This window comes from Pogona vitticeps, chromosome 1, assembly GCF_051106095.1.
Source record: "Pogona vitticeps strain Pit_001003342236 chromosome 1, PviZW2.1, whole genome shotgun sequence".
In the NCBI taxonomy this organism is placed as follows: domain Eukaryota; kingdom Metazoa; phylum Chordata; class Lepidosauria; order Squamata; family Agamidae; genus Pogona; species Pogona vitticeps.
In genome coordinates, this window is record NC_135783.1 from 53,585,158 (window position 1) to 53,612,922 (window position 27,765).

Here is a 27,765-nt window from a genome sequence, read left to right on the forward strand (position 1 = left end):
GACAGAAGAGATTAAATAATAATAATAATAATAATAATAATAATAATAATAATAATAATAATAATAATAATAATAATAATAATAATATGTTGACCCTGAGGACAACATTGTTAACTATAGAATAAACATTTTAGATATAAATATTTACCGTATTTTTTGCTCCATAAGACGCACCTGACCTTAAGACACACATAATTTTTAGAGGAGAAAAACAGGGAAAATATATTCTGAACCAAATAGTGTAATAAAATATTTAATAAACTATAACAGAATAACATTTGAACCATGTAAAGTGAACAGCAGTCAACAGTGGCATTAAGAACCATTACCACTGTCATTAACAAATGGAGAGACTTAAAGCTTTGTGTACTCTAGTTTATTTACCATAAATTTATGTACCATAAATTTAATTCAAGTACATATAGACCAATATCAGACAGTGATAAGACCTATACCACTGTACCTATATTTTACATTTCCTTTCATCCACCTCCTCCCCATGCTTATAGAAATCTCTCAATGACAGATGCGATTGTTGTGCAACTCTGCCCAGCTACAGCTCAAGCCTATATTAAGTTAGAAATGGTTTCTCTGATTTGGCACTGCATTGAGAGGTCCCTTTTAGTTGTGTGGAGGATAAATAGTAGAATTAAACTATTTAACAGCTGGTTTTCCTTGTTTACTTTAGGTTATTCAAAAGAACAGCAACACAAAGCTTAACCTGATCCCATTCACCAGCAGTAGCACATGCTCAGCATAAGACCAAATCTCCATTTTCTGACATAATTGAACATTTATAGCATGCAAGGCACAACAGGTTAGGCCACACAAAGCCATGAACAATGTTCTTGACGAGCCAAAAAAACTGAATACAAACTATAGTAGCTGAAATCAGGAAGCAGGTACTGTAATCCAGTTAGAAGTCATGAGACACAGTTAGTTTCCTTGCTGCAACACCCTTTGGAAATACATTCTCTATTAGATGCCCAGAACTAGTTGAAAAGTTTGCACGTTGAATCCAAATTTCCCATAGAAATGCATTGAAAATTAATTAATGCATTTTATGGGGGGGGGGGAAAGGTCAGAAACTTTAAAAAACTTAGAAGAAAGTCACTTACCAGGTACTGTAGACTGAGCCTGCCTCTTGATAGTGCCTTGGTAGACCCCAGAACAGCCAAAAAAGAGCCCCAAACAGCTAAAAGCCAGCAGACGGCCGGCAGATGGCAGGCATTTTGTGCTCTTCTCTGCTCCTGCTCCTTTCCCCTCCCCTCTCCCCACCTAACAGCTGATCGGCGCTGGTCTGAACCGCTTCCCAGGCAGCTTTTAAAGCAAGTACTGGTATGCACATTTCTACACAAGCAGGTTTCAACTCAAATGGAGCACCTTTTCACCCAAGCACTAACCCCAAACAAACAGCTTTTAAACTAAATTTTACATTTTAAAACTACCATACCAGGCAGTCCCAGGTCTCTCTCCCAGCTCTCTTCACTAACTGAAAGTTTGAATTTCCCCGCTTTCCCGCATATTAGGTATGCTAATATCTGTGCACTAGAGGACTGTGGGAGGAACATCCAGCCCCTGATGTCCTGTGGGGTACCCCAAAACACTGAGTAGCTCTCTTGGCCTCTTTCGGGACTGGGGCTGTGCAGCCCTGTTCTGATCAAGAGGTGCAGCCAGGGGGTCACCATGACTTCGGGGGACAGGGCACAGAAAGGGGCAGGTGGTTCAGGGGCCATTCCAACTCATACCTGGCAGGGGAGATACCACGATCATCAAAGTGGTTTTCTCAGGGTGTGGCTCATCTATTGCACTTTGGATGTGCTGATCCCTGTGATTTCCCCAAATGTGGGAAAATCAACTGCCTAAGTGGGGGACTGTGTTTGTGGTTTCCCCTGGTCTTTCTAGAATCACTCTTTCCCCTTTGGTCCTTGGCTGTTTTCACTGCCTGCTGCCATAGGCCTGTTGGCTTTGCTGGTTTTCCAGGTGGGCTGCAAGAAGCAGATGCTGGAAAGCCAGCAGTGCAGAATGGTGAGGTCCAAATAGCAAGCAGTCTCTGGAGCCAGTTCAGAGGCCTCTCAGCATGGCAGTGGGAGGCTTCTGGGTGGTGGTGGTTGAACCCTTTTTTACTGTATTCGCTCCATAAGATGCACAGACTTTCTCCCCCGCTATTTGAGGGGGGGAAATGCGTCTTATGGAGCGAAAAATACGGTATATAAAATTAAATATTGTGTTTTAGTGTTTACAAATAGATTTCCGATATAGTGGATAGAATAATGCACTAAGAAAACAGGGATTAGAACTGGTAAAACCACTCCCTAAATATTGCTCTGTTAGGGTCGCTATAAGTAGTTTCTAACTTGCGAGCACTACACACACAGACACAGTCACCTAATCTCAGGTAGGTGAATTTGATTCATTTGACTATTTTGGCATTGTGAAATATCTTCAATGGATGCTAACTAAATACAGTAATTTGCATGGGCCCCCAGTTTCACTTCTTTATTACAGTAACTATGCAGTTTAGGAAGGTTTTGGGCCTTGGCATAATGAATTATGACCATGTGGAAGGGTAGTCAGAAAGCTGGTTGTTTCCCTCCACATTTCTATCTAATGTCAGATTTTCAGTTTCTCAAAGTAACATTTTCTTATTACTAAGTGCTTCTGGAGCTGAAGATGTCATTTAAAAATTAAGGAGGTGCATGTGTGTATACATATACAAGTGTATCCCAAATACTGGCATGACAACAAGCATTTTCTAAAGAGCAATATTGGGTTTCTTCAGCTGTGCTGTGCACATTTGGAACAAGTTGTCAGCTGGCTCTCAGAGACTGGAGGAATAAAGTCTAGCATCAAAGTAAACTCATTATTGCTCCCAGTCAAGTCATCACTGCCCTTCTGTAGCCACTCAGGTGTATTCCCAAAAGCAATATACTACAAGCAGTTATTGTACTTTAAAGGCGGCTAACTTTTTAAAACTATATTATAAATCCGTTTAAAAAAGGAGAGCCCACAGCTGCTCAGTCTGTGAATTTCTACAAAATAGAAAAAAGGACATGCTTGTAGAGCTGTTGACTTATTCACAACACTAGCAAGAATACAGTGTAAACGTCAAATGAGAAAATATATCTCAAATTTAAGAGAAAAAATTATTGTTACTGTAAAATTATAGCAACTATACAATTATTATTACATTTCATAATAACATTATTTTCATCACTTTCAAAACGACCTACAGTCATAACAAAAGTTAAAACAGAAAGTAACCTGTGGTTATTATCTTAAATGAAGTTGTTAATTAATTTGATATTATATGAAATACTTTTGTAGCAACAGTGCAAATATTTTCCTTTTAGCATGTTTGCAAATAATTAATTTTATGGGGTGTTGGCTTGCTGGCTTTGGAATACTGCTGTGCCTTGTGCTGCCCAGGAATGTCATTACTTGAACCCTCAGCCCCCCACAGGTACCCTGTCATTACCTAGGAGATTTCACAAAAGGTCACAGAGTCATAGAATACGGGTGATGATCATAGATATATTCAGCTAACTGCTCGGCGGCTTGCGCCAAGAAGTGGTGATAGGTTATCATACGGGGCTCATCTTATGGCTGCCTACTATATTTATTTATAAGCCTCTGCCTTTTTTCAGATAGATTTTAAAATGCAAACCATAAACTAACAATGTCCATTTGGTATTTTAACATGGGAAGCATGTGATATCTCTGAAGAAGATAATATCCTGTTCTACGTACCTTCTTATGTTTTGCTTTTCTGTCTGGACTCTGGACACCACTCGTCTGCATAGTGTATCTCTGGTGTGTTTGCCTTCTAGGTAACACCCCAGGTTTTGGGCAGTTATCACAAAAGAGATAGTAATGTGAAATATTACGGATTAATTGTATAGGCAGAAGATTTTCTTTCCCCCATAATCATATACTACGGTATATCCTGCTGTACCTATTTTGAAACTTTAACAGCTTTAAGTATTTCTTGAAAACTTGTATTTACACAAGGAAATTTTCATATTACATTTAAGTTAATTAAGTTTCTAAAACCTGAGAGGCGTATTAAGGAATTGGGTACCAGCCATAGATAGAAAGTCAAGGGTTAGCAGAATTTTTGGAATACCTATCACTTTCTTTTCTTAACTGATAATATCTGAATAGTTTATTGATGTTCTTAAATGATGGCCAGGATCCTTTTGGTGCTCATGTCAGCTTTGAGTAACTTCCCATGACGAATTGTGGCTAAATGACGTGATGTTCAGTCCTATCTTGGCGGCATGTCTGGTCACATGCTTAATGGTGCAACTGATATGCATGCTTGCACCTCATCAGTTAGCCGTAATTAGAAATGATAAGTTACACAAATCTTATGCAAACACCAGCAGGATCCTGGGCAGTGTATATGAAGAATAAAGTAGAGCTCTAAAATTCATCCTTACCAAGGGTAGTACATAGATTATTTTCACTCTGGTACATCTCAAGCACCAGTGGCACTCTTTTCTAAAATAGCTTCAAAGTGCATGAGATATCCTCTCGTTCGTTCTGTTCAGATGCAACAGCCAGTATAAAGTGTACCATTCCACCTTTTTATTGTGGCTATATTGTGGAACAAGGCAGACTATCTTAGCATGTCCATATCCACCACATGTTTCTAAGTGCCTATATACATTTTTATAACAAATTATTTGGATAAAAAGTATAGATTAGGCTACAAACAATGTTTTAAGTTTTCCTATCTTTGTTTCTTTAGATTGTTACCCATCTACTGGCAAATTTTCAGTAGACATTGTTGAATTAAGGTTTTCAAAAGTTACTTGACTGTCTGAGATCATGACAGTACTGGTGACAGCTGCGGCTTATACAGAGATATCTTAGTCCGATAATGAAGCAAAGTTAAGGCATTGTTTTCAATACAATAACATTACCTAAACTTGTGATTAAGCACTCACTGAGTTCCATTTCCTTATAAGAACATGTGTAAGAGCCAAAGAATGTATACCTCAAGTGAACTAAGCATTAATCTGTCAGCAGCCTAAGAGTGTTTAGGATAGGGCAGTGGAAATATGCAAAAAGGTGACACTGTGTGTTTGCCGGGAAGCATTTAAGAACAGATGGAAGCTGTAAGGCAGACTGCTTCATGAGAGTGCTTAGTGTGTATCTCTTTCATTAGCTGAATTTTTTTTGAACCTACAGAAAAATGAGATTCATAGTTATGGACCCTTGACAAAGTAATAACAGTTTGGGAAAAGTATTAAATACTATACCTAGTAGTTGTAATTTTCCCCTTGTAAAATGTGTGGGCTCCTTTCCTGTGTGCCAAGATTTTGTGTATGATGAAACAAAGACCTTCATAATATATGCACACGTTCAATGTACATTGAAAGGATTAAATGAGGACCAATGCATCTTAGCCCACTATGGCTGAAATCCTGTTGCATAGTATAGTAAGCCACAACTAGAGCAGATCCATTGAATCAGTGGGAATTTGATGAGCCAATTTTGGACCTTCTAGTTTTGTGAAAGCAAAAGATGCAACTCACGTCAACCAGGAGCATATGCTTGATAATATAGCCGATCATTGATCTATAATGCAGTTTGGCACATCATATACTGAGACAATGTGGTCAGTAGTCTTTACTCTCTAGTCACCTATTACGACACATTTTAAAACTCCAACGGTCAAGAAAATGTTCTAAGGATAAGGAAGGAAATGGGGCTTTTTTAAAAATGCATGTTAAAAAGTCTTTTCCTCATGTACAAAGTGAGAAAAAAGGTGCAACCCTGGCCTTGGGAAATCAAAATGTATAAATAATTAAACATTTTCTGTAACTATCCAACCATTTTTGTTATTTTTTTTTCTATCTCAAAGGCTTTCTGTATACTCTAGTTGGCTCTCAGAACTTTCCATCCATTGATAATTGGCAGTCCTTCAAAACCTGATGTGTCTTTCTTTGTGGTTTTTCACATTATTTTTGTGGATGTCTAATTTATAAACACGGTAAAAATGGGCCAAATGATGTTGTGAGGGGTGATTAATTGGTGGTTGAGGGCTGTGTTATAACTTCATTTACACTTTTAAAATGGATATATGATGGATAATTCCATGGTCTGACTCACTTCTGGATTCCTGCCCCCCAGTCCTTGATAAATCATCAGTGAACAAATTGGTGGACAATCTATGTATATGAAGACTTTCCCCCTGTGTACACTCTAGACCTGCCATGTGGCTGCAAACCATTACATGAGGCTTATCTTATACCCTGGACCTTGGGGCCTTTTTAAGGAGAAAGGTGGGATAAAAATATTTTAAATAAATAAATAAATCTGAAAGATATCTCTGCTCTTGCTTCATTGACTTTTCAATGAGTGTTTTCCACTTTTCTCTTCCTTCTTTGAGCTGATCCTCTACCAACATTGTTTAAAATGTGGTTAAATAAATGTGTTCTACAATTTAGGACCATGGTTTTCCCGCCTGCCTGAATCTAGCAACATGCTCTCAAGAGACCACTTTCTCTTCTTTACATTTAATTTTGCTTTTCTTAAGCCATAGGGTTCCCAGAAGTACCATCCATAACCACTCTAACATATGCAAATGTCGGCTACAGCTAGGTACTGTATGGGGACTTTTATGAACAGTAGCACCTTAAAAAATATAAGGCTACAGGGCCTAAAATGTACGTGTGCTTCAACACTGCTCTTTTCTTAATGGCTACAATGCTTGCTAACACAAAGCCATCCCTCATGGAACTCAGACCATGTAATTGCATTGCAGGGTTTTGTAACCTGGGGCTTTATAATTCCCCATATTCAGTGCACTGCATTTGGTAACTCACTAAGAAAACCACCAGTCTTCTTTGTACATGCCTTTTCTATATTCTGCTTTTTCACACAGCCACAACTATTTCAAGAGGCATTTTGCCTGCATGTTATTATTCATATTGTCTAGTTTGATAAACTTTTATTTGTTTTGGGGGAGCTATTGGTGGCCCCTCCAAACCCTTGTGAAAATTGAAACATGAAACAATTAGCTTCTACAAAGAATTCTTTTGGAGCAGTGAGCAACAAAATGCTTCAACAAAAAATTAACCGCACCCACTTAACAGAATACTGAAATCTATCCAGTGCATCCCGGAAGCACCCTAGGGAAAAATTGCAGTTCGCATGTATGTATGAAAACGTGTTTGTTGTTTAGTCGTTTAGTCATGCTGACTCTTTGTGACCCCATGGACTAGAGCACGCCAGGCCCTCCTATCTTCCACTGCCTCCTGGAGCTTGGTCAGATTCATGTTTGTAGCTTCAATGACACTGTCCAACCATCTCATCCTCTGTTGTCCCCTTCTCCTCTTGCCCTCATACTTTCCAAACATCAGGGTCTTTTCCAGGGAGTCTTCTCTTCTCATGAGGTGGCCAAAGTATTGGAGCCTCAGCTTCAGGATGTGTCCTTCAAGTGAGCACTCAGGTTTGATTTCCTTTAGAATTGATAGGTTTGTTCTCCTTGCAGTCCAGGGGACTTTCAAGAGCCTCCTCCAGCACCACAATTCAAAAGCATCAATTCGTCGGCGGTCAGACTTCTTTATGGTCCAGCTCTCGCTTCCATACATCACTACTGGAAAAACCATAACTGTGACTATGCGGACCTTTGTTGGCAAGGTGATGTCTCTGCTTTTTAAGATGCTGTCTAGGTTTGTCATAGCTTTCCTCCCAAGAAGCAGGCGTCTTTTAATTTCGTGGCTGCTGTCACCATCTGCAGTGATCATGTAGCCCAGAAAAGCAAAATCTGTCACTACCTCCATATCTTCCCCTTCTATTTCCCAGGAGGTGATGGGACCAGTGGCCATAATCTTAGTTTTTTTAAGGTTGAGCCTCAGACCATTTTTTGCACTCTCCTCTTTCACCCTCATTAAGAGGTTCTTTAATTCCTCCTCACTTTCTGCCATCAGAGTGGTATTATCTGCATATCTGAGGTTATTGATATTTCTTCTGGCAATCTTGATTCTGGCTTGGGATTCCTCCAGTCCAGCCTTTCACATGATGTATTCTCCATATCAGTTAAATAAGCCCGGGGACAATATTACAGCCTTGTCGTACTCCTTTCCCAATTTTGAAGCAATCAGTTGTTCCATATCTAGTTCTAACTTGCTTCCTGTCCCACATATAGATTTCTCAGGAGATAGATAAGGTGGTCAGGCACTGCCATTTCTTTAAGGACTTGTCATAGTTTGCTGTGGTCCACACAGTCAAAGGCTTTTGCATAGTCAATGAAGCAGAAGTAGATGTTTTTCTGGAATTCTCTGTCTTTCTCCATAATCCAGCACATGTTGGCAATTTGGTCTCTAGTTCCTCTGCCCCTTCGAAATCCAGCTTGTACTTCTGGGAATTGTCGGTCCACATACTGCTGAAGCCTATCTTGTAGGATTTTGAGCATAACCTTGCTAGCCTGTGAAATGAATGGAATTGTACAGTAGTAGGAGCATTCTTTGGCACTGCCCTTCTTTGGGATTGGGATGTAGACTAATATTTTCCATTCCTCTGGCCACTGCTGAGTTTTCCAAACTTGCTGACATATTGAGTGTAGCACCTTAATAGCGTCATCTTTTAAGATTTTAAATAGTTCTACTGGAATGCCATCACCTCCACTGGCCTTGTTGTTAGCCATACTTTCAAAGGCCCATTTGACTTCACTCTCCAAGATGTCTGGCTCAGGGTCAGCAACCACACTATCTGGGTTGTCTGGGACATCCAGATCTTTCTGATATAATTCCTCTGTGGATTCTTGCCATCTCTTTTTGATGTCTTCTGCTTCTGTGAGGTCTCTGCTACTTTTGCCCTTTATCATGTCCATCTTTGCATGAAATGTTCCTTTAATATCCCCAATTTTCTTGAACAGATCTCTGGTTTTACCTTTCTATTGTCTCTGTATCCTTTGGAAGTCTGTGTTCAGTTTTCTGTAACTTTCTCTATCTCCCTTGCATTTTGTTTCTCTTCTCTGCTATTTGTAAGGCCTTGTTGCATAGCCACTTTGCTTTCTTGCATTTCCATTTCTTTGGGGTGGTTTTTGATGCTGCCTCTTGTACAATGTTATGAGCCTCCATCCATAGTTCTTCAGGCACTCTGTTCACCAAATTGAGTTCCTTAAATCTGCCTGTTCTTTACTTCCACTGCATATTCATAAGGGATTTGGTTTAGATTTTACCTGACTAGCCCCCTGGTTTTTCCTACTTTCTTCAGTTTAAGCTTGGATTGTGCTATGGGAAGCTGATGATCAGAGCCACAATCAGCTCCAGGTCTTGTTTTTGCTGACTGTATAGAGCTTCTCCATCTTTGACTGCAGAGAATACAGTGGTGCCTCACATAGCGAAGTTAATCCGTTCCGGATTAACCTTCGCTGTAGCGAAACATCGCTGTGCGGAAATAAAAAAGCCATAGAAACGCATTGAACTTTGTTCAATGCGTTCCTATGGCTTGAAAACTCACCGCTGTGCGAGGTTCTTCCATAGCGCCGCCATTTTTGTGCCCTCGGTAAGCGAGGGCAGGGCGCGAAAATGCGGCGCGGACCTTCTGGCGGCCAGTTTGGAACCGCCGATCAGCTGTTCTCCCCCGCTTCGTTATGCGATATTCGCTAAGCGAATCGCTTAGCGAATATTGCAAAGCGAAAAATCGCCATAGGGCCATCGCTGAGCGAATGCTCCAGCGATGGCCCAGAGCGCCTCATTAAGCGATTTCATCGCTCAGCGAGGCGCTCGTTAAGCGAGGCACCACTGTATAATCAATCTCATTTCAGTATTGCCCATCTGGTGATTTCCATGTGTAGAGTTGCCTCCTGTGTTGTTGGAAAAGAGTGTTTGCGATGACCAGCTTGTCCTCTTGACAAAAACTCTATTAGCCTTTGCCCTGCTTCGTTTTGAACTCCAAGGCCAAACTTCCCTGTTGTTTCTTTTGTCTCTTGACTCCCTAATTTAGCATTCCAGTCCCCTATAATGACAAGAACATCTTTGTTTGGTGTCAGTTCTAGAAGGTGTTGTAAGTCTTCATAGAATTGGTCAATATCAGCCTCTTCAGCATTGGTGGTTGGTGCATAAACTTGGATTACTGTGATGTTGAAAGGTCTGCCTTGGATTTGTATTGAAATCGTTGTATCGTTTGTGAGATTATATCCCAGTACAGCTTTTCCCACTCTTTTGTTGACTGCAAGGGGTACTCCATTTCTTCTACAGGATTCTTGCCCACAGTAGTAGATATGATAATCATCTGAATTGAATCTGGCCATTCCCATCCACTTTAGTTCACTGACACCCAGGATGTCAATGTTTCTTCTTGTCATTTCCTGTTTGACTACATTACCAAGGTTCATAGATCTTACATTCCAGGCTCCTATGCAGTATTTTTCTTTGCAGCATCGGACTTTCCTTTCACTTCCAGGCACGTCCACAGCTAAGCGTCCTTTCGGCTTTGGCCCAACCACTTCATTAGCTCTGGAGCTACTTGTACTTGTCCTCTGCTCTTCCTCAGTAACATGTTGGACATCTTCCAACCTGAGGGGCCCATCTTCCAGCGTCATATCTTTTAGCGTTTTGTTTCTGTCCATGGGGTTTTCTTGGCAAAGATACTGGAGTGGCTTGCCAGTTCCTGCTCCAGGTGGATCGCGTTTAATCAGAACTCTCCACTATCACCTGTCCATCTTGGGTGTCCCTGCACGGGATAGCCCATAGCTTCTCCGAATTACTCAAGCCCCTTCACCATGAGAAGGCAGCAATCTGTGAAGGGGGAACAAATGTTTATTCAGCATTTATATACCACTAATTCAGAATTAGTTCTCTAGGCAGAAATAAGAGAAAGGAGGGCAGGAGACAAACTCAAGGTCTTGGGACCACAGTTGAAAATGCCCTTTTGTAAATAACATGCCCCCATCTCAAACATCAAAGAGACCAAAACTGGGAAGTCTGGTGAAGATGCTGTAAGAGATGTTACTGTTGTTCTCTGTGGACAAGTTGGAACCAATTTACAGCGACCCCAATAGGACTTTCAAGGCAAGTGAGAAATTTAAGGAGTGGTTTTACCAATTCAATTAGGGATGTGGTGGCACTGTGGGCTAAACCGCAGAAGCCTGTGCTGCAGGGTTAGAAGACCAGCAGTCATAAGATCGAATCTATGCGACGGAGTGAGCTCCTGTTGCTTTGTTCCAGCTCCTTGCCAATCTAGCAGTTCGAAAGCATGCAAATGCGAGTAGATAAATAGGTACCACCTCGGTGGGAAGGTAAAACAGCGTTCTCTAGTCACGCTGGCCACGTGGCAACGGAAACTTTCTTCAGACAAGTGCTGGCTTTATGGCTTGAAAACGGGATGAGCATCGCCCCCTAGCGTCAGACATGACTGGACTAAAAATGTCAAGGGTAGCCTTTACCTTTACCTCTTTTTTTTACCAATTCCACGTCCCCAGTCAGTTTCCATGGCTGAGCAGGGATTTGAACCGAGACCTCCTGAGTCCTGCCACTCTATCCACTACACCACACTGAGAATACAGTGGTACCTTGCTAAACAACGACCCCGCTAAACGATGAAACTGCATGACAATGACTTTTTGCGATCGCTATAGCGATTCACAAAACAGTCATTCCAATGGGCGATTTTCACTTAACGACGATTTGGTCTGTGCTTTGCGAACCGTTTGTTCGCAAAATGACAATGTTTCCGGCTCCGCAAAATGGCTGCCCTGTGTTTTCTGGACCCATGCTTCACAGGGCAGCCATTTTTACAGCTGATCGGCGCTCGCAAAATGGCTTCCCTATGGATGATCTTCGCTGGACGACAAGGTATTTTCCCCATTGGAACGCATTAAACCGGGTTTCAATGCATTCCAATGGGGAAAGGGTTTTCGCATAACAACAATTTCATTAAACAGCGATTTTCCTGGGACAGATTATCGTCGTCATGCAGGGCACCACTGTACTGGGAAGATACTGAACTCTGTTTTAAATGAAAGAAAACATTTTAGGTATACTAGACTCAAATCATTTCCAGCATTAAAGGTTTAAAACAAAACACTTTAAATTTGGCCTGGAGATTGAACTGTGAGTCAGTGAAATTCTCTCTGAATTGGTGTTGGGTGTTTCCTGTAGTCAGACCCAATTAAAAACTAGTAACTATGTTCTGATGTTCTGATGAGATGGTTGGACAGTGTCATTGAAGCTACCAACGTGAATTTGACCCAACTCTGGGAGGCAGTGGAAAACAGGACGGCCTGGCATGCCCTGGTCCATAGGGTCACAAAGAGTTGGACATGACTAAACGACTAAACAACAACAACAACGTGTTCTGAAGCAGCTGTAACTTCTTAGAATTTTCCAAAGGTAGCCTCACACAAAACTGTTCTTATGGTCATTTAGCTTGGGTGTGACTAAGGTATGAATAGCCATGGGTTGTTTTAATATTATGTATTTCAAAATATAAACAAGTCTTATAAAAGCCAACTGAAATTGCTGGGAAACAAGCTATTATTAACACCTAGATGCTGATGCAACACCTGATACTAAGCCGTATCTGATGTCACAGCATCCTGTCATGCTGTGCTTTTCTGGTCTTAAGATCAACTTCACACCTTTGTATTGGAGAAAAGGCCTCAACTGTGATGTGCTCTATGTGGGGCTGCCTCTGGAAAGTGTTCAGAAACTTCAGCAGGTCCAAATTGCTAACTGGGGCTTGTCACAGGGATCACATAACTCCCTGTTACAGTAGCTCTAGCTGCCAATCCATTTCTGGGCACAATTCAAAGTGTGGGTTCTAACTTAAAAAGCCCTAAATGCCTCGTGTCCGAGCTATCTTGAGGTCTGTGTCTCCCTTTATGAACCTTCTTGAATATTAAGATCATCAGGAGAGGCCTTTCTCTCAGTCCCGCCATTTTCATAGGTGCGTTTGGTGGAGACTCTGTTGCTGCTTGCTCCCAGGCTAGGTTGGCCCCATCTGTGTTGTCTTTCCGCAAGCAGGCAAATACCTTTCTCATGAAACAAGTTTTCCCTTAATGACTGGATGCCATGGTGGGGGGTTTAAATGGATAGTTCTGCCTTACTGCTTTGAATGTGTTTTTGGTGTTGCTTTGGTTTACTGTCTTTTAGTGTGGTGTTTATTTGATCCTTTTTAGTATTTATATATTTATTGTTTTTAACTTTAAGTATTGTCTTTTAATGATGTAAACCAACTTTCTTAAGGAGAAAGGTGGGGTAAAAATATTTTAAATAAATAGAAATAAATAATAAATAAATAAACTGGAGTCTTTGAGACTTAGCAAGGACTAGCATATATAGCAAACAAAATGCAAGAATACAGTGGTGCCTCGCACAACGAGTGCCCCGTACAGCGATGAATTCGCTCTACGAGGACGTTTTTTCGATCGCTAATGCGACTGCAGAGCGACGGCCCCAAAGGGCGAAAATCGCAGAGCAAAGGTTGGTAAGAGGTTCGCTTACCGACCTTCGCTTTGCGACCCGCCGATCAGCTGTTCTGCAGCTTCAAAATGGCCGCCGGAAGCCCCAAAATGGCCACGCGCAGCTTTTTCGCGCCCTCGTTAAGCGAGGGGAGGGCGCGAAAATGGCTGCCGGCCATAGAGGAACATCGCTGTACGGTGAGTAAATCAGCCGAATGGAACATATTAAACTAAGTTTAATGCATTCCAATGGCTTTTTTCTTTCCGTACAGCGATGTTTCACACAGCGAGGGTGTAATCCGGAACGGATTAACCTCGCTGTGCGAGGCACCACTGTAATGGTAAATGGAGAGAAAACTAATCAATGTCAGATTTCTAAAGGAACATACCAAGGATGTCCACTCCTACCCCTGTTGTTCATAATAACATTGGAAGTACTACTAAGGAAAATAAGAAAAGAGAAACAAGTTAAAGGTTTAAAAACTGAAAAGCAGCACTTTAAAGTAAGAGCCTTCGCGGATGATATGGTAATATTTCTGGAAGACCTATCATGTAGTATTATGAAACTTAAAGTAATAATCAGTGACTTTGGAGAACGAGCAGGTTTAATTATAAATGACGGAAAAACTAATATACTGACCAAAAGAAAAATGACAGGAAAAGAAGAGAAAGAATTAGAAATTAAGACAGGTTATAAAGTAGCGAATAAAGTAAGATACCTGAGTATAACAATAACTAAAAAGACAAAGGACTTATTTGAACAAAATTATGAGAAGAAAGGGAAATAAATTAAGAAATTTTAGAAAGATGGAAACACTTAAAAATCTCATTGATGGGCAGAATAGCAATTATGAAAATGATAGTATTACTTATATTGGTATTCCTATTTCAAAATATCTTGATAATAATAAATAACACACCATTTCATTTGTGGAGAAAACAACTCTCAAATTTTATTTGGCAGGGGAGAAAACCAAGAATAAAATTGAAATACTTGCAAGATGACAAGAAGAGAAGATGATGGGGTCTCCCAAACCTCCAATTACATTATGAGGCGAATGAATGAATCAATGCGGCGGCAGCACTACAATGGTTAAGAGAGTGGATAAAACTGAAGGATGAAAAAAAATATTAATACTAGAAAGCAAAGATTTAAAATATGGACTTTATGGTATGGAAAAAAGAAAGTGAACAAAGCTTTTGATAATAATATAACAAGAAAAGCATTAATAAGAGTATGGGAGAAATATAAAGGGAAATTTTATCGTGGGATTCAAATGTGGATGTCCCTCCCCATGAAGCTCTCTCAAAGGAAATTGACATAAAGAATGATAAATGGTTAACATATAAAGATCTACTCATAGAGGAAGATGATGGACAACTAAGATTAAGAACAAAACAAGAAATGAATCAAGTAGGAATAATATGCTAGTGGTTTCCACACAGACAGCTATCAGAAAGAAGGAAAATGGATAATAAATTAATAGGATTGGTTAAGAATCTACAGAACTAGACAAGATAATATGGGGAAAAGAAAATCACCAAATAGCAAAGTTGGAAAGAAATATGGAACAGGAAGTAATTAAAGAAAATATGATAAAATGGATGCAGGAATTAGGTAGAACAATTCAGAGGATTGGTTTAGAGCATGAAATGATAACAAAAAACTATTAATAAGTACAGATTTGAAAATATATATATCAAAATATTATATAGATGGTATATTACACCAGAGAAATTGGCAAAGGTGAAGAAAAATGCGAAAGATAAATGTTGGAGATGTAAAACTATAAAAGGAACACTATATCATATGTGGTGGGGTTGCAAATTTATTAGGACATTTTGGAGAGAAATAGAAAAAATAAACACCATAGATTTAAAAATAAAAATGGAGATGAAACCTGAAACTTATTTGTTCAATATGGTAAAGCTAAACACGAGACAAGAGACAAAAATTTGTTTATACATATTAAGCACAGCCAGAATCCAAGTGGCAAAACAATGGAAAGACAAGGAGGAACCTTCGGTGGAGGATTGTTTAATAAAATTACAGGAACTAATATTAATGGACAAACTAACAAACTCATTGAAAGGAAAGAGTAGAACGGAGCACAAATCTCAGTGGGAGAAAGTAAGGTAAAGGTAAAGGTTCCCGTTGACATTTAGTCCAGTCATGTCTGACTCTAGGGTGCGGTGCTCATCCCCATCTCCAAGCTGTAGAGCCAGCGTTTGTTTGTAGACAGTTTCCGTGGTCAGCGCAACTAGACATGGAATGCCATTACCTTCCCACCGTAGTGGTACCTATTTATCTACTTGCATTTACATGCTTTCAAACTCCTAGGTTGGCAGGAGCTGGGACAAACGACAGGAGCTCACTCCGTTGCGTGGATTCGATCTTATGACTGCTGGTCTTCTGATCTTGTAGCACAGAGGGCTCTGTGGTTTAGCACGCAGCACCACCACATCCCCTGGGGGAACGTAAAGAATTATCTTAAAGAGAAATGGAAGAAAGATTCAAAACCTGTTCCAATTGATTTAGGCTTAAATTAGAAGCAGAACTGTTCTCAACAGAGGTAAAAACAAAGTAAAGCAGATTGTTAATATGGATATAAAATAAGAATTAAGAAATGTATTATTAAGATTGCAAAGAAAATAAATGTTTGGTGGGAAACAAGGAAGTAAAAATGTTAAAGACTTACTGTTTTGCGAAAGAGATAATAGAAAGTTATTTTGGCTATGTGCTAATATTGTGATAATTATTTACTTATTTTTATAATTTCTTTTTTTTATGCAATAAAGACTAAAAGTTAAAAAAAGAGAAAGAAATAATAAATAAATAAACTGGAAATCTTTGAGACTTAGCAAGGCCTAGCTCTGCCTCGCTTCCTGTTGAGAAAGAAAGCTCCCAGCTAGCATGAGAGTAGGGGCAGGAAGCTTGGGGGCAATTAGGCCTAGCCAAGCCTTCATTTTTTTCTCTCATGTAAGCCACATTTAGGTTTCTGTTAAGGTATGTGCAAGTCAGGCAGAACTTCCAAAATAGGGAAATGTGGGATTTGTAACCCAAGAAATCTAAAAAAAATTCCTATGACTTCCCTCATTTCAGGTCTTTAAACAGAAATTTCTACCAGTTTCTAAAGGGATACCTTAGGGATATGTATTATTAATTTCCTTCAGTGGAAAGCTCTTGGACTAGATTACTCCTGGAGGCCATTCAAACTCTGCAATTCTATAATTGTATACTATAGATGTATAGGCTACCTATAGCATCAGTGAAACAAAATAAGAAAGGTTACTGTATAATTCATATTTGTCGGTTCCCTTGGTATTCCTACAAATAGCCCAATAGTTTACACACTCTTCTGTAGCCAGTAATGCGTTTGCACACTAGTAGGCAGAAGGATGGCTGCCAAGGGAGCTGGAATGTGCACTCATTCACAGGCTGCATGATGATTTCACACCACCGGCTATGAACATGTTCAATCAGTGGCCCACCTGTCATTACCCATGGTGTGAAATAAAGTTTTCCAGAGTATGTGTGGAAGAGAATGTGCCCCCAGACTTATGTTATTTAAATTGCCCATCCATATGTATGTGATGTGTATGTCTCTGTCCCATGTAGTTCCATATCAAGGCAATCCGATATATGCAGAGTTCTTGTTATCCAAATTACTGTGCTCTGAAGGAGAAACTGGTAGAAATTGAGACAGAGGTATTTTGTCTCTTCAAAGGGAAAATCTCGCTTTCATCATGTGTACAAAGGATATACGTATATTTGTTTTTAAACTGATCTAATGGAGTCAGAGTAAAATCTCAGCAATCCTTCCAAATTATGTTCATTATTTGCTTCCTTTCAGCCCTCATTGGATAGATATCTTCCTCCTTTGCTTTTGACAGCTTTCTCTGTAGAAACACACTTTTTTTTTAAAAAAAGTAGCTGTTTCAGCAAGTTTCTGCACTTTCTGTATTTCAGGAGTTCTGCTGCTGTTTTTTTACACACAAAAATTCTATACGTGATGGCATCACCCACTTTGATCTTGCCTTGTAAAAAAAAGTCAGATAAATTAATCTGGAAGGAGCTTTCCTTTTTAAATCCATGGGAGCCTTCCTGTTGGATTTAAAGATACATTCTAAAGTTATGTTATTGCAGTAAGGCACGTCTTCAGTCATCTGAGATTTAAAATGAAGTCTCGTCAGGCCTAGTCTGACACTCCTAACCATTACATCACAGCTACCAGGAATAAGACATTAGAATCAGTATGGTAGATGTGTAGGGGAGAGTTTCAATTGGGAATAGCAAATTTGTTGAATGAACTTGCCGGTAACATGAGGAAAGATTGGAAGGGCAGAGGCCAAAGCATTTGCCATGAGAAACATTCCGCCTGATTTTCCACCACCACGTGTGGGCGGGGCTGCCCCACACACGTGGGGTTCTGACCACAACCTGAACCAAGGGGGGGCAACACTGGCAGAGGGTGGGCAGCACTGATGCAGCACTGTGCAGTCGTGCAGCCACACAGCTTAGAGTGAACATTGGTCTGGAGTACCTAAAGCATGCACCTTGTTCTAGTGTAATCCAGACAACTTCCTCTGGGATATACTCCCCTTCCTTTTTAACTAGGAAGCCTTAAAGCAGCAGCTCCCTTATCTAGAGCATAATTCTTCATCTCCTCTCAGAGATCAATTTGTCAGGGCTAACACTGGCACTGGCATACTACCTCCCAGTGGTGCAATCAGTTTTTCAGTTGCAACAGTGGTTGTAGGTTTGGTAATGTCAAATTCAGGAAAGGCAGGGCAGGGCAGGGCAGCTCTGGAGTCTTAAGTCTGGCTGGCTTAAGGTCTGAATCCAGGTTCAGAAAGGATCGGACAGGGTCAGCCAGAGGTGTCAGAGGAGGAACATAACACAATGTTCTCTTGCTAAGGGTGGTGTATGAACAATGGGATCAGCCGGGCTGATAATGGTCCTGTCATTGCTTCGTGCTTTATTTCAGTGGATTGGTTTGAACCTGATGGGCTGAGCTACATCTGGCTAAGTAAAGTACAGATTCTCTAGTCTTTTACTCTAGTCTCTAGTTTTACTTTTTACTTTTACTGACTTTTTTTTACCGATTAGTCTTATCTGGCCCCTGGAAGTGTCTCTTGTGGCATTAAATATATATTTGGGTGGAAGAGAGGATAGAAGGGATACTGCTGTTTTAGTTGTAATGAGCAGGAACACCTTGTGGTTGTTCCTCTTTATAGGTTTGTTTAATTTATGCTGCCTTTCTCCCCATGGAGAGACCCAAGGTGGCTCCTAGTAAATTAAAACAACATAATTTGTTTACCTTCCAGCCAACAGATTCCTGACTGTTCTTGTGAAATCCCATCAGGTAAAATATTATTAATTGCTAATGTCTGGGAAGAGCTGTTTGCTGCATGATCCAATCCCGAATGAATGAGCTGATCTAGCTTGTGTAACTGAAACTGGTGGGGCAAAGAGGAGTTTTTATTGAACCCAATGGTGCCCATCAGGTTTCTAGGTACAACAACAGGCAAGATCTGCTGAGTGGAGAAGTGGAGTTATAGGGATCTGTTGTAACCCTATTCTTCGGGTGAGGTATACTGACTGGCAGTCCGTATGTTTGAGTGTATTCCTGATAACAGAACAAGACCGGGATTCTGTTGCTATGCCATCAGCTGTCTCCTGGGTTAATATGATGGATTTAGTCTCAAAGGTGAATTTTTATTTTATTTTATTTTATTTGGAATAAAGAGCTGTTATATTCTAGTCATCTGAGCATTGGAAAGGAATCTCCAGAAACCTGCTGTGCTGAATTTGGTGGTGGTGGGGATTGATTCATATCTGTTCCAAGTTGCACTGTACATTAAGGATAGCTTCCGGGTTATTAATTGAGGCAAACTCTTGTCCAATTTTGATGGATGAGATGTGTTGAACCACCTGATGTGGTCAAATTGCCTGAAGAAGTGAGATAATCCCCTTGGTTGTCTGGCCCCTATTTCTTTGCTTGGGAAATATTTTGGAAGCTAAAAGTGCTACAAAATGAAGCAGCTGGACTGCTGTCTGGTGTAGGGAACATATAGCACCTGTCATGCACCAATTTAACTTGATTTCAGTGTGCATCCAAGCTCAGTTATAGGTGTTGGTTTTGATCTACTAAGCCCTAAACTTTGTGGGGTCCAGGTATCAGAAAGACTGCTTATTCTATAAGCGTCTGCCTAGAATGTGAACTCTTCAGCCGAGGTGCTGTCGCATGCCACCAAACCCAGAGAAACTTGAGTGGTGGGCACATGAAAAAGGGGTTTCTCTGTGGCAGTACCTCAATTATGGATTTCTTTTCCAAGGGGAATCAGGATTGTTCTATCCATTATGGCCTTCCAACAGACGGACAAGGCTCTGTTTTTTAATTTGGGATTAAGGCTATAAAAGATGTTTTAAAGCTTGCTTCTAGGTTTTTGTTGTTGCTTTTTTAACAAATATTGACTTTTAAAATTGGGCCTTAACATTAATTTTATTTATTTTTAAGGAACATTTTGCTTTTTTGTGGATACAAAATGCTTTGGAGGGGCCAAGAAGCAATAAATGAATACTTTAGATAAGTAATAATAAATAATGTGCATAGGATTGTGCTGCAAATGAGAAAATTCCATAAATGATATTACTGTCTGTAGACTGAGCCGAATATGAAAGAGTCAGTGGTGACTAATGTGGTCTTTAAAGCAATAACCATAAAAGCTGGCGGATGAATAGCTAACTAAATTATAAACCAAAACCCCTTCCCAAAGCTGAACGAACTAGGCTCGTTTTTGTGACTTACGTAACTATCGAGCATCAACACTAGAGCTGTATATGGTCTTAGCAGGAATCTGTCATAGTAGTCAATCAATACAAAATATCAAGTAATGAATACAGTAGAACTCCTATATCTGTGGGATTGGTATCCAAAGTTTCACTTATCCATGGTTTGCAGCAGCTCTATATACAACACAGAAGGATGTCAGCTTCTGGCCTTTACCCCACCCCCTTCTGGCCATTGGCCCTTATATGGTGTATACAGGGTTCCTTTGTATGCGTGGTTTCAAGCATACACTGAAGACAGCATTGAAAGATTTTAATATCGGCCATGTTATCTGAGAAGCTCTCACTCAAAACCAAAGTGCCTGGCAAACAAGGAGCTAAAGAATTTGAAGTAAAAAAATCAAGGATGCACAAAGGAAGAGAGAAGTGAGAAACCAAGGTTGTCACTTCTTGACAGCCTAATAAGCTCAGGTAATCTGTCCCACTGTTTCTGCATCTTCTGGGCTTATATTGAGCTAGTTAGTCACCTACATGTCACTCAGTGTGCTACTACTCAACGTTAATGACTCACTTCTTCTCTTTTCCCCCTCCTAAATGGTGAATCTGATGGAGATAAAGGATAAAACATAACACAGCACAAGATATTCAGCAACAAGGGCCAGAGGCATTTCAGGTCAGGAACTAAAAAACAACCACATTTCATGTGGCTAATTGATTAGGGCAAACTTCCAGGAAAAGCTAGTTCCTGAAAGAATGTTACAGATCAGGCACCAGAGTCTGGAAGGGGAGGGGAAACCCAAAGGGAGCATGTTGTTTATATAATTCATATTTCCTATGATTTCTTGATTTGGCTGGCCAGAACTAAACTGTGCCAGCCAAGAAAGGTCTCTTAGGATATTATAGTGCAAAGAATTCGGCCCTATCCTTGGTGTGATTAATTAATAGCTCTTTCACAGCAGCCTGACTGGCTTTTTCAAATTGTGGATTGTGACCCCTGGAGGATTGTTAGCATGCTGCTACACTTGAATATGTATGTGGGCGTGCAGACGTGTGGGTGTGTAGTGTATACGAAGTATGCCTGCACAATGGTGCAACTTAATATCTAACCATTGTTTCGATAACTTTGTTTGCAAAAATGATGTGAGTGAGCTGAATATTTTAAATTGGTGTGCTCATTAAAGCTGTTTTGTATGGCTATCATTCATTCAGCCGTCCAAAGGCAAACTGCTTGTAAGCTAGCATGAACTGCACACAACGTTAATTATATCATGGAAAAACAAACGAAAGAACGGGAATGAGTCAGTTAGACAGCAGCACCACCAGGAAAACCAGTAGCAAAACCGAATCAAAGGGAATTCTGTTGATTGCAGGCTTGCTGCTAATGTGAGCATTGCAGCGAAATGTGAGAGTTTATAGTTGGTATTGCTGATGTCCCTCCTAGACAGCAGCCCCAGTTCATAAGGATTTGGATTATTATTATTTTTTAACTCTTCTATTCCATCCCTCCTCCCTTTTTAAATTTTAGTGCAAGCAGAAGGTAAATCATACTCAGGGCATCCATTATTTCTTCCCATAATTTGCTGGGGAAAAGCAGAAGCTATTAAAAACTGATGGCATGCATATCTCATGCTATTCAGCTGACTGGTAATTAAAGAGCAATTAAATTTTTCATGCTGTAGATTATGACTGGTTTTCAAAGACATTAGAAACTGTGCTTCCCTGAGAGTTGCGCTGCTGTGAGAAAAAAAACATGTATTGCTATGGCATTATATTGGAAGCACTGCTTAATCATATCTGAAAATCTTGTACTCAAAATGGCTTTGTCTATGTCCATACTATGTATGCCCATACACTGTGTAGTATTTTCAGTCTGGTGGTTGGTCCTTCTGTGTGGTCCTTTGGGGGAAAAGAGATATTTGTTCAATTGGTAGCACAAACTGCATGTAGTATTTAAAGCTCGAGGTGGGCTCAAAATGCAAAAGAGACTCTCTTTCATGCAACTCACGCTCTTTCAGCAATTACCAAAGGATAGTCTCTAAAACACAAACGATTTGTATTGATGAAAGAGGGGTACACAAAAATTTTTGGGTTTATTTCGTTTTTATGTAATCTTTTGGTGCCTCTTGTATGACAAACCACCTGAGAATTTGCTCATCAAATAGATTGCCAAACAGAGTGTTGCGGGGGGGGGGGGTCGTAGCTGGAATTTGAGTCTTTAAATGGGCCTGGAACACAGCAGGAATGGTTTTTGCTTCTTTTGTTCCTGGCCCAAATCCTGTTGCTTAGTGTAGTAAATTTGTAGGCACATCGGATCAGTGGGGATTTAGTGAGTTAACGCATCCATAAATTCTGTTGCTTTAAACCAATCTACTCTAACTCTAACTTACTGTTCTAAAGTAGACCTGTTTGAATCAATGGAACTTAATCTAATAAATAAATAAAAATTATTTTGATCTTTTCCCCCCTTGACTTTTGGGGAAGATTCCCCTTCACTGCTTTCTTCCTGGCTTGCCTGCTGGACTCAAAGAAGCCTTAATTTGCTTGCTTGCAAGAGAGGGCTCGCTGTGTGTATGTGTTTGCTATTCTCCCCCTTTGTTACTGTGTATTTATAATGTTAAAGGTATGTATTTTGGTGAGGGGTTTTGTTTGCTATGTGGGAAGATATTGGCCATGGTGGGGCATACCTATCTTGGACTGAAAACATGAATCATAGGTGTCTTCTTCGGGAACATCACACAGCTCTGTTGGTTCTTTTTTCAAGGCAGATACATCCACAGAGCACCATGTATTCCCCACAAGGAGAGACAGGGCTGCTGTTATGGCCACAACACTAGCTGTCTTGTTATATCTTGTTATTCTTTGAGGGAGTACATGTTGACAAGACAAAAATCTGTCTCTTACAGTGCTTCACACATCAGCATAGGGAGAAAAAATGCATGCACTCTGACCAAAGAGATTTCCTGGTGTCATTTCACTGTATTTTGCAGAAGCTTCTGCTGACCCAAAATTAAGTGCAAATTAATACACATTGGCCAAAAGCCTGTTGTGTAATGGAAGCAAAATCATAAGTTTCAGTCCATTCTTTGCTGGTAAATAAAGAGCTCCCACTGCAGTTTTCTGGACAGTATGTACACACTGGCTTGGTGCAAGTGTGTGACTCCTCCCTTGATTAAGGGCTACGTAGTAACATCTGTTCAAATGAATAGATCAAATATAACAACACTTAAGAACTGCTTCTATTAGATAGGGCAAGAAGAAAGACAGAATAACAGTTAATATCAAACTGAAGATTGGGAGCTGAGGTATAATACTTAGATTCATCATCTCAATCAGATGGCTGAACACTTCTCAGGAAATTTCCAGTTCTTAGCCATACATCGTGTGCAGTCCTGGAAGCAGATTTCATTCAAACCCTTTAACGCTTAAGATTCTAGCACTAGCTTTTTATTTACAGCATGCCTGTGTTAATGGATGAAGTGGATAGGTTTGCTGTACATTAACCTGCTGTTTGTTTATCTTTTCTTTGCTGCACCTTTAACGTATGTGAAGTTCAAAATTAAATTTGGGGATCAGAATCCACATTTTTTTAATCAGTCTCAATTTGCTAAGCTCAACATGATTAGGAAAACAGCAGGGGAGCTGCAGTGAAGCAGGCAAGGGAAGAGCTGGGAGCAGGAGAGTAAAGCAAGGAGCAAACCAACATATAAAAGGAAGAAAAGGAAGAAAATAAAATGTGAGGGAAAGGTGGCTGGGGAAAAGAGGCAGGAGAGATAAAAGTCCAGTGAAACAGAAAGGTTTGCCTGAAAACAGCAGTGTATAGAGTAAGTGGCAAAAGCCGGTATGTGAAGTTTTTTTTTTTAAACTGCTAGTATAGCTAATGTGTAACATCACACAACAAAGTGAATGGGAGGTGTCCCAAGGAAAGGATGGTATCACTCTTCCTCTTTCCCTGAAGCACCTATTGAAGCCAATTGCGGGGTGGTGGTGGATAATCTGTGTTTGCTCATAACAATCCACTTTAGCCACTTGTACTGAGACAGAGTCAAGAGGATCTGTATTGTGAGGATAAGAAAGATTCAAAATTCTCCATGATAAGAAGATAGCGGTATTAGAAGCCACAGATTGGTGAGAGCACACAAGTAACCATCAGTGCTTTTTTCTTTTTTAAGGTTAATTAAATGTAAGATAAAAAGTAAGAGATCATTGTAAAGCGCAGTAGTTGCGGTGTAAGTAAACCGTCTCCTAGATGGACAGACTTGACATCTATAGACACCTTCATTGTAACTCATTCAGTGGAAGCAGGGAGGAAACAAAGAGCTGAGATTCAGATGGTTATATCGAGCTAGCACTGCATTTATTAAAAAAATCAGAACTTTGAATGGGCGATGGGTATTCACTAAACTCATGTCAAGCCTGCCAACAGATCCACCACCCCATTCCTACACTTCTGATGTAGAGGCCCATTCCCGTATTATTTGTTTTGAGGTTCCGTAAGTCCAACCAAGTGAGCCAAATTAGTCCCCAAAACAATCCACATCTTGCCCACAAATGTCAGAAGGGGTCAAGAGTCCTCTGTCACCTCCAGGGGGACTCCTCCTCATGTTTACCTATCCTATCTTTCTGAGATGTATCAACACATACACAGCAAGAGGTGACCTGCAAGCCTCCCTCAAATGGCATCAGGCAGGCCCCTTTGCAGATCAAAGAAAAAGGAAGTTGTTACCCGTAGGAGACAAATGGATCCCATCCTATACAATCTAATGCTAGAAAATTGTGGTAAGTAATAATCTTTCCTCTTTTATTCAGAGGCCAGTGTTTTCATTAACCAAGGCACATAACTATGTCTTGTCCAGGTGAGACACCCCTTTCTCCTTATTATGTAAGGTTTAAATATATTGGCTTTGCCTATGGATACATTTATTTACCTTTTGTATTATGGGGGTTCTATGTCTGTCAGGCAGAAACACAAGTAGAGCCAGTGTGAGGTACTGGGGTAAAGTACAGTGGTGCCTCGCTTAACGTTTGCTTCGTTTAACGTTTTTTTCGCTTAACGTTTATTTTTTCAGAGGCAGATTGTGCTTCGTATAACGTTTTTCCCTATGGGCGATTTTCGCATAGCGTTTTTGGGACCATGCTTCGCTTAACGTTTTTGGTTTTAGGTCCCCTGCTTCGCTTAACGTTTTTTTTGTTTTCAATTTAAAAAGTGTCTTAGAAGGGTCCAAAACGGTTCTAAATGCTTGGATTCGTTAGAGGACCCCTTAAGTCTTGTGCAAACCTGATTTGGCTTTGATCTGACGTTTCGTTAATTTTTTGTGAATTTTTGTTTTTTGGCCCATAGGAACCAATGGACCTGTCAAAATCTGACAGCTTCATGCTTTCCTATGGGGGAGAAAACAATTTACAAAAAATTAACGAAAGTTCAGATCAAAGCCAAATCAGGTTTGCACACAACTTAGGGGGTCCTCTAACGAACCCAAGAATTTAGAACAGTTGCTGAGTCTTCATTAATTTTTTGTGAATTTTTTCTTCCCCCATAGGAAATAATGGAGCTGTCAGATTTTGACAGCTGTCAAAAGTTGGGGGGGAAAAATTCACCATTAATTAACGAAAAGTCAGATCAAAGCCAAATTAACTTTTGCATCCGTTTTAGAGGGTGCAGAAGCTAATCCAAGCATTTAAAACCATTTTTGACCCTTTTATGACACACTTAATTTTGCAAAAATTGACTTCGCAAAGCCATTGAAACCTATTGAGTCAGCTACAATACATTCCAATGGAGGATACATTGTATCGTTTAACGATGTTTCCTATGGGTTTTTTCGCTTAAGGACGGCAATCCGTGCCTATTGGAACGGATTAACCGGTTTCCAATGCATCTCTATGGGAAATGGTGTTTCGCATAAAGTTTTTTTCGCATAAGGTTTTTTTTTTGGAACCAATTAAAAACGTTATGCGAGGCACCACTGTATAGGATTTCATCGTGGAAAAACACACATAAAATTCTCTTTTGATGGTGAAGCTAACTGGGTGGTCACTGTAGCTCCACAGAACTTAGTACACAGGGCCACTGTGTGAGGATTAAAGGAAACGGCCTCATGTAGGCAACTATGAGGGAGGAAGGGCTGGCTCCAAAAAGACCTCTAATGTATGGGTAACATCGTTTTTCACACTGCAAAAAGAAATATGGAAGCTAAGAGGATCTGCTAACAACCAGAGCTGACCTGCTTGTACAAGGAATATTTTGGGCCCGCAAAGTTCTCAGACAGACTGCAATGTTAGTAAGTTTCAGTGAGCACATAAAAGAGCTGTATCAACAGTAGATGCAGTACTTTACCAGATGCTGTATACCACAGAAGTGTATGCCACAGCGTGCTGGTTCATCTTACTATTTCTTGTGAGCGCAGAAAAGTATTGCTATGTCCACAGTTCAGCACCCTTTATAGTACTCATTATAAGGACTGTTGGCATGTTCCTATCTGACCCTGTGGAAGCATGAGGTAGAAAGTGATCTTCTCACACTGCACCCGTTGATAGTTATAAATCATGACAAACTCCCTTTGCAAGGGAGCAGGACGTACTAATAGATTTACAGATTTGCCATTCTCTAGGACTCTAAAAACGTGACCTCAGGCTGCATGAGTTTCCAGAGAATCCACCCACCCACACTCCCAAGACAACCCCTTTGCCCCTACATCCTTCCAAAGTGAAGGAAAAAAAATACTCAGGAAGAAGGCTCCTCAGCCACCTAGGAAGAATAGTGGGTAATTCTTTCAGACCTTTGGCCTACCATGGGGAAGGGATGGTACAGTGAATTCCCAGAGATGTAAAGGCTGATTCAAGTAGAGCACGTGGTGTCATTTTGCAGCTTCTATTCTGGTGTACGCTTCTGCAGCTAATGGCAGATCTAGTTCTGGTCATTAGGAAAGTTACCTTGTTACTTTTTACCCATATTTCTACTTTTATTGCCCCTCTAGTAATACTGGGAGAAAATGGGATGAAGCATCTTCTTAAGCCTATTGTTGTGCTAGGGCCAGAGAAGGTTCCTAACCACAAGAATATCAGGTCTCCTCGTATACAAGAAGTGACTCTTATCCAATTTTAGACACTGTTGTGTTGTGTACTAATATTGGCTATGAAACAATAATAATGAGAAACATCAACAAAGTTTAGCACAATCAAGCTAAACATTAAAGATTGCACGTGATTAGGAAAGAAAATGTCATATTCTGCAGTTAGCAAAATAGCTTGCTTTGTTTTATGATGGGTTATTAGGTAAATACATGCTTTATTAGCAAGAATGAATAGTGTGGAAAGTAAAGGGCTAAAAATTTCTTTCCGTACTTCTGCCTGTGCTTAATGTAATAGATAAGTCCTACTTATTCATTTTACCTATATGTGTGGAGCCCGTGTACATGGAGAGAAGTATGCTAGCTTCTTCTCTATTGTCAGTTTTAACATGAAAGCAACAACCTGAAGCAGGGAAGGCCATTCTATCTGACTAGAACATCAGATTTTTGGCTTATGTGGAGTAGCTACAGCGACAGCAACCATA

General features: G+C 40.2%; 2 protein-coding genes and 1 pseudogene across 7 annotated transcripts in view; 2 read left to right on the forward strand and 1 right to left on the reverse strand.

The window, feature by feature from the left end:
- Positions 1–27,765, forward strand: part of SMYD3 (SET and MYND domain containing 3) — a 506,262-nt gene that overhangs the window by 453,708 nt on the left and 24,789 nt on the right. Inside the window, exon 11 of one of the 6 annotated variants that reach the window (XM_072992853.2) lies at positions 14,385–15,309. The exons of the other annotated variants lie outside the window; for them this stretch is intronic. Coding sequence (XP_072848954.2) covers positions 14,385–14,403 — 19 coding nt within the window. The 3' untranslated portion in view covers positions 14,404–15,309. Of the gene's footprint in view, positions 1–14,384; positions 15,310–27,765 lie in introns of those variants that run through there. 6 annotated transcript variants of the gene reach the window in all.
- LOC144585865 (uncharacterized) overlaps positions 1–27,765 on the reverse strand; it is a 236,428-nt gene that overhangs the window by 189,445 nt on the left and 19,218 nt on the right. The window lies entirely within an intron of this gene.
- On the forward strand, positions 1,741–1,895 carry LOC140703360 (U1 spliceosomal RNA; annotated as a pseudogene).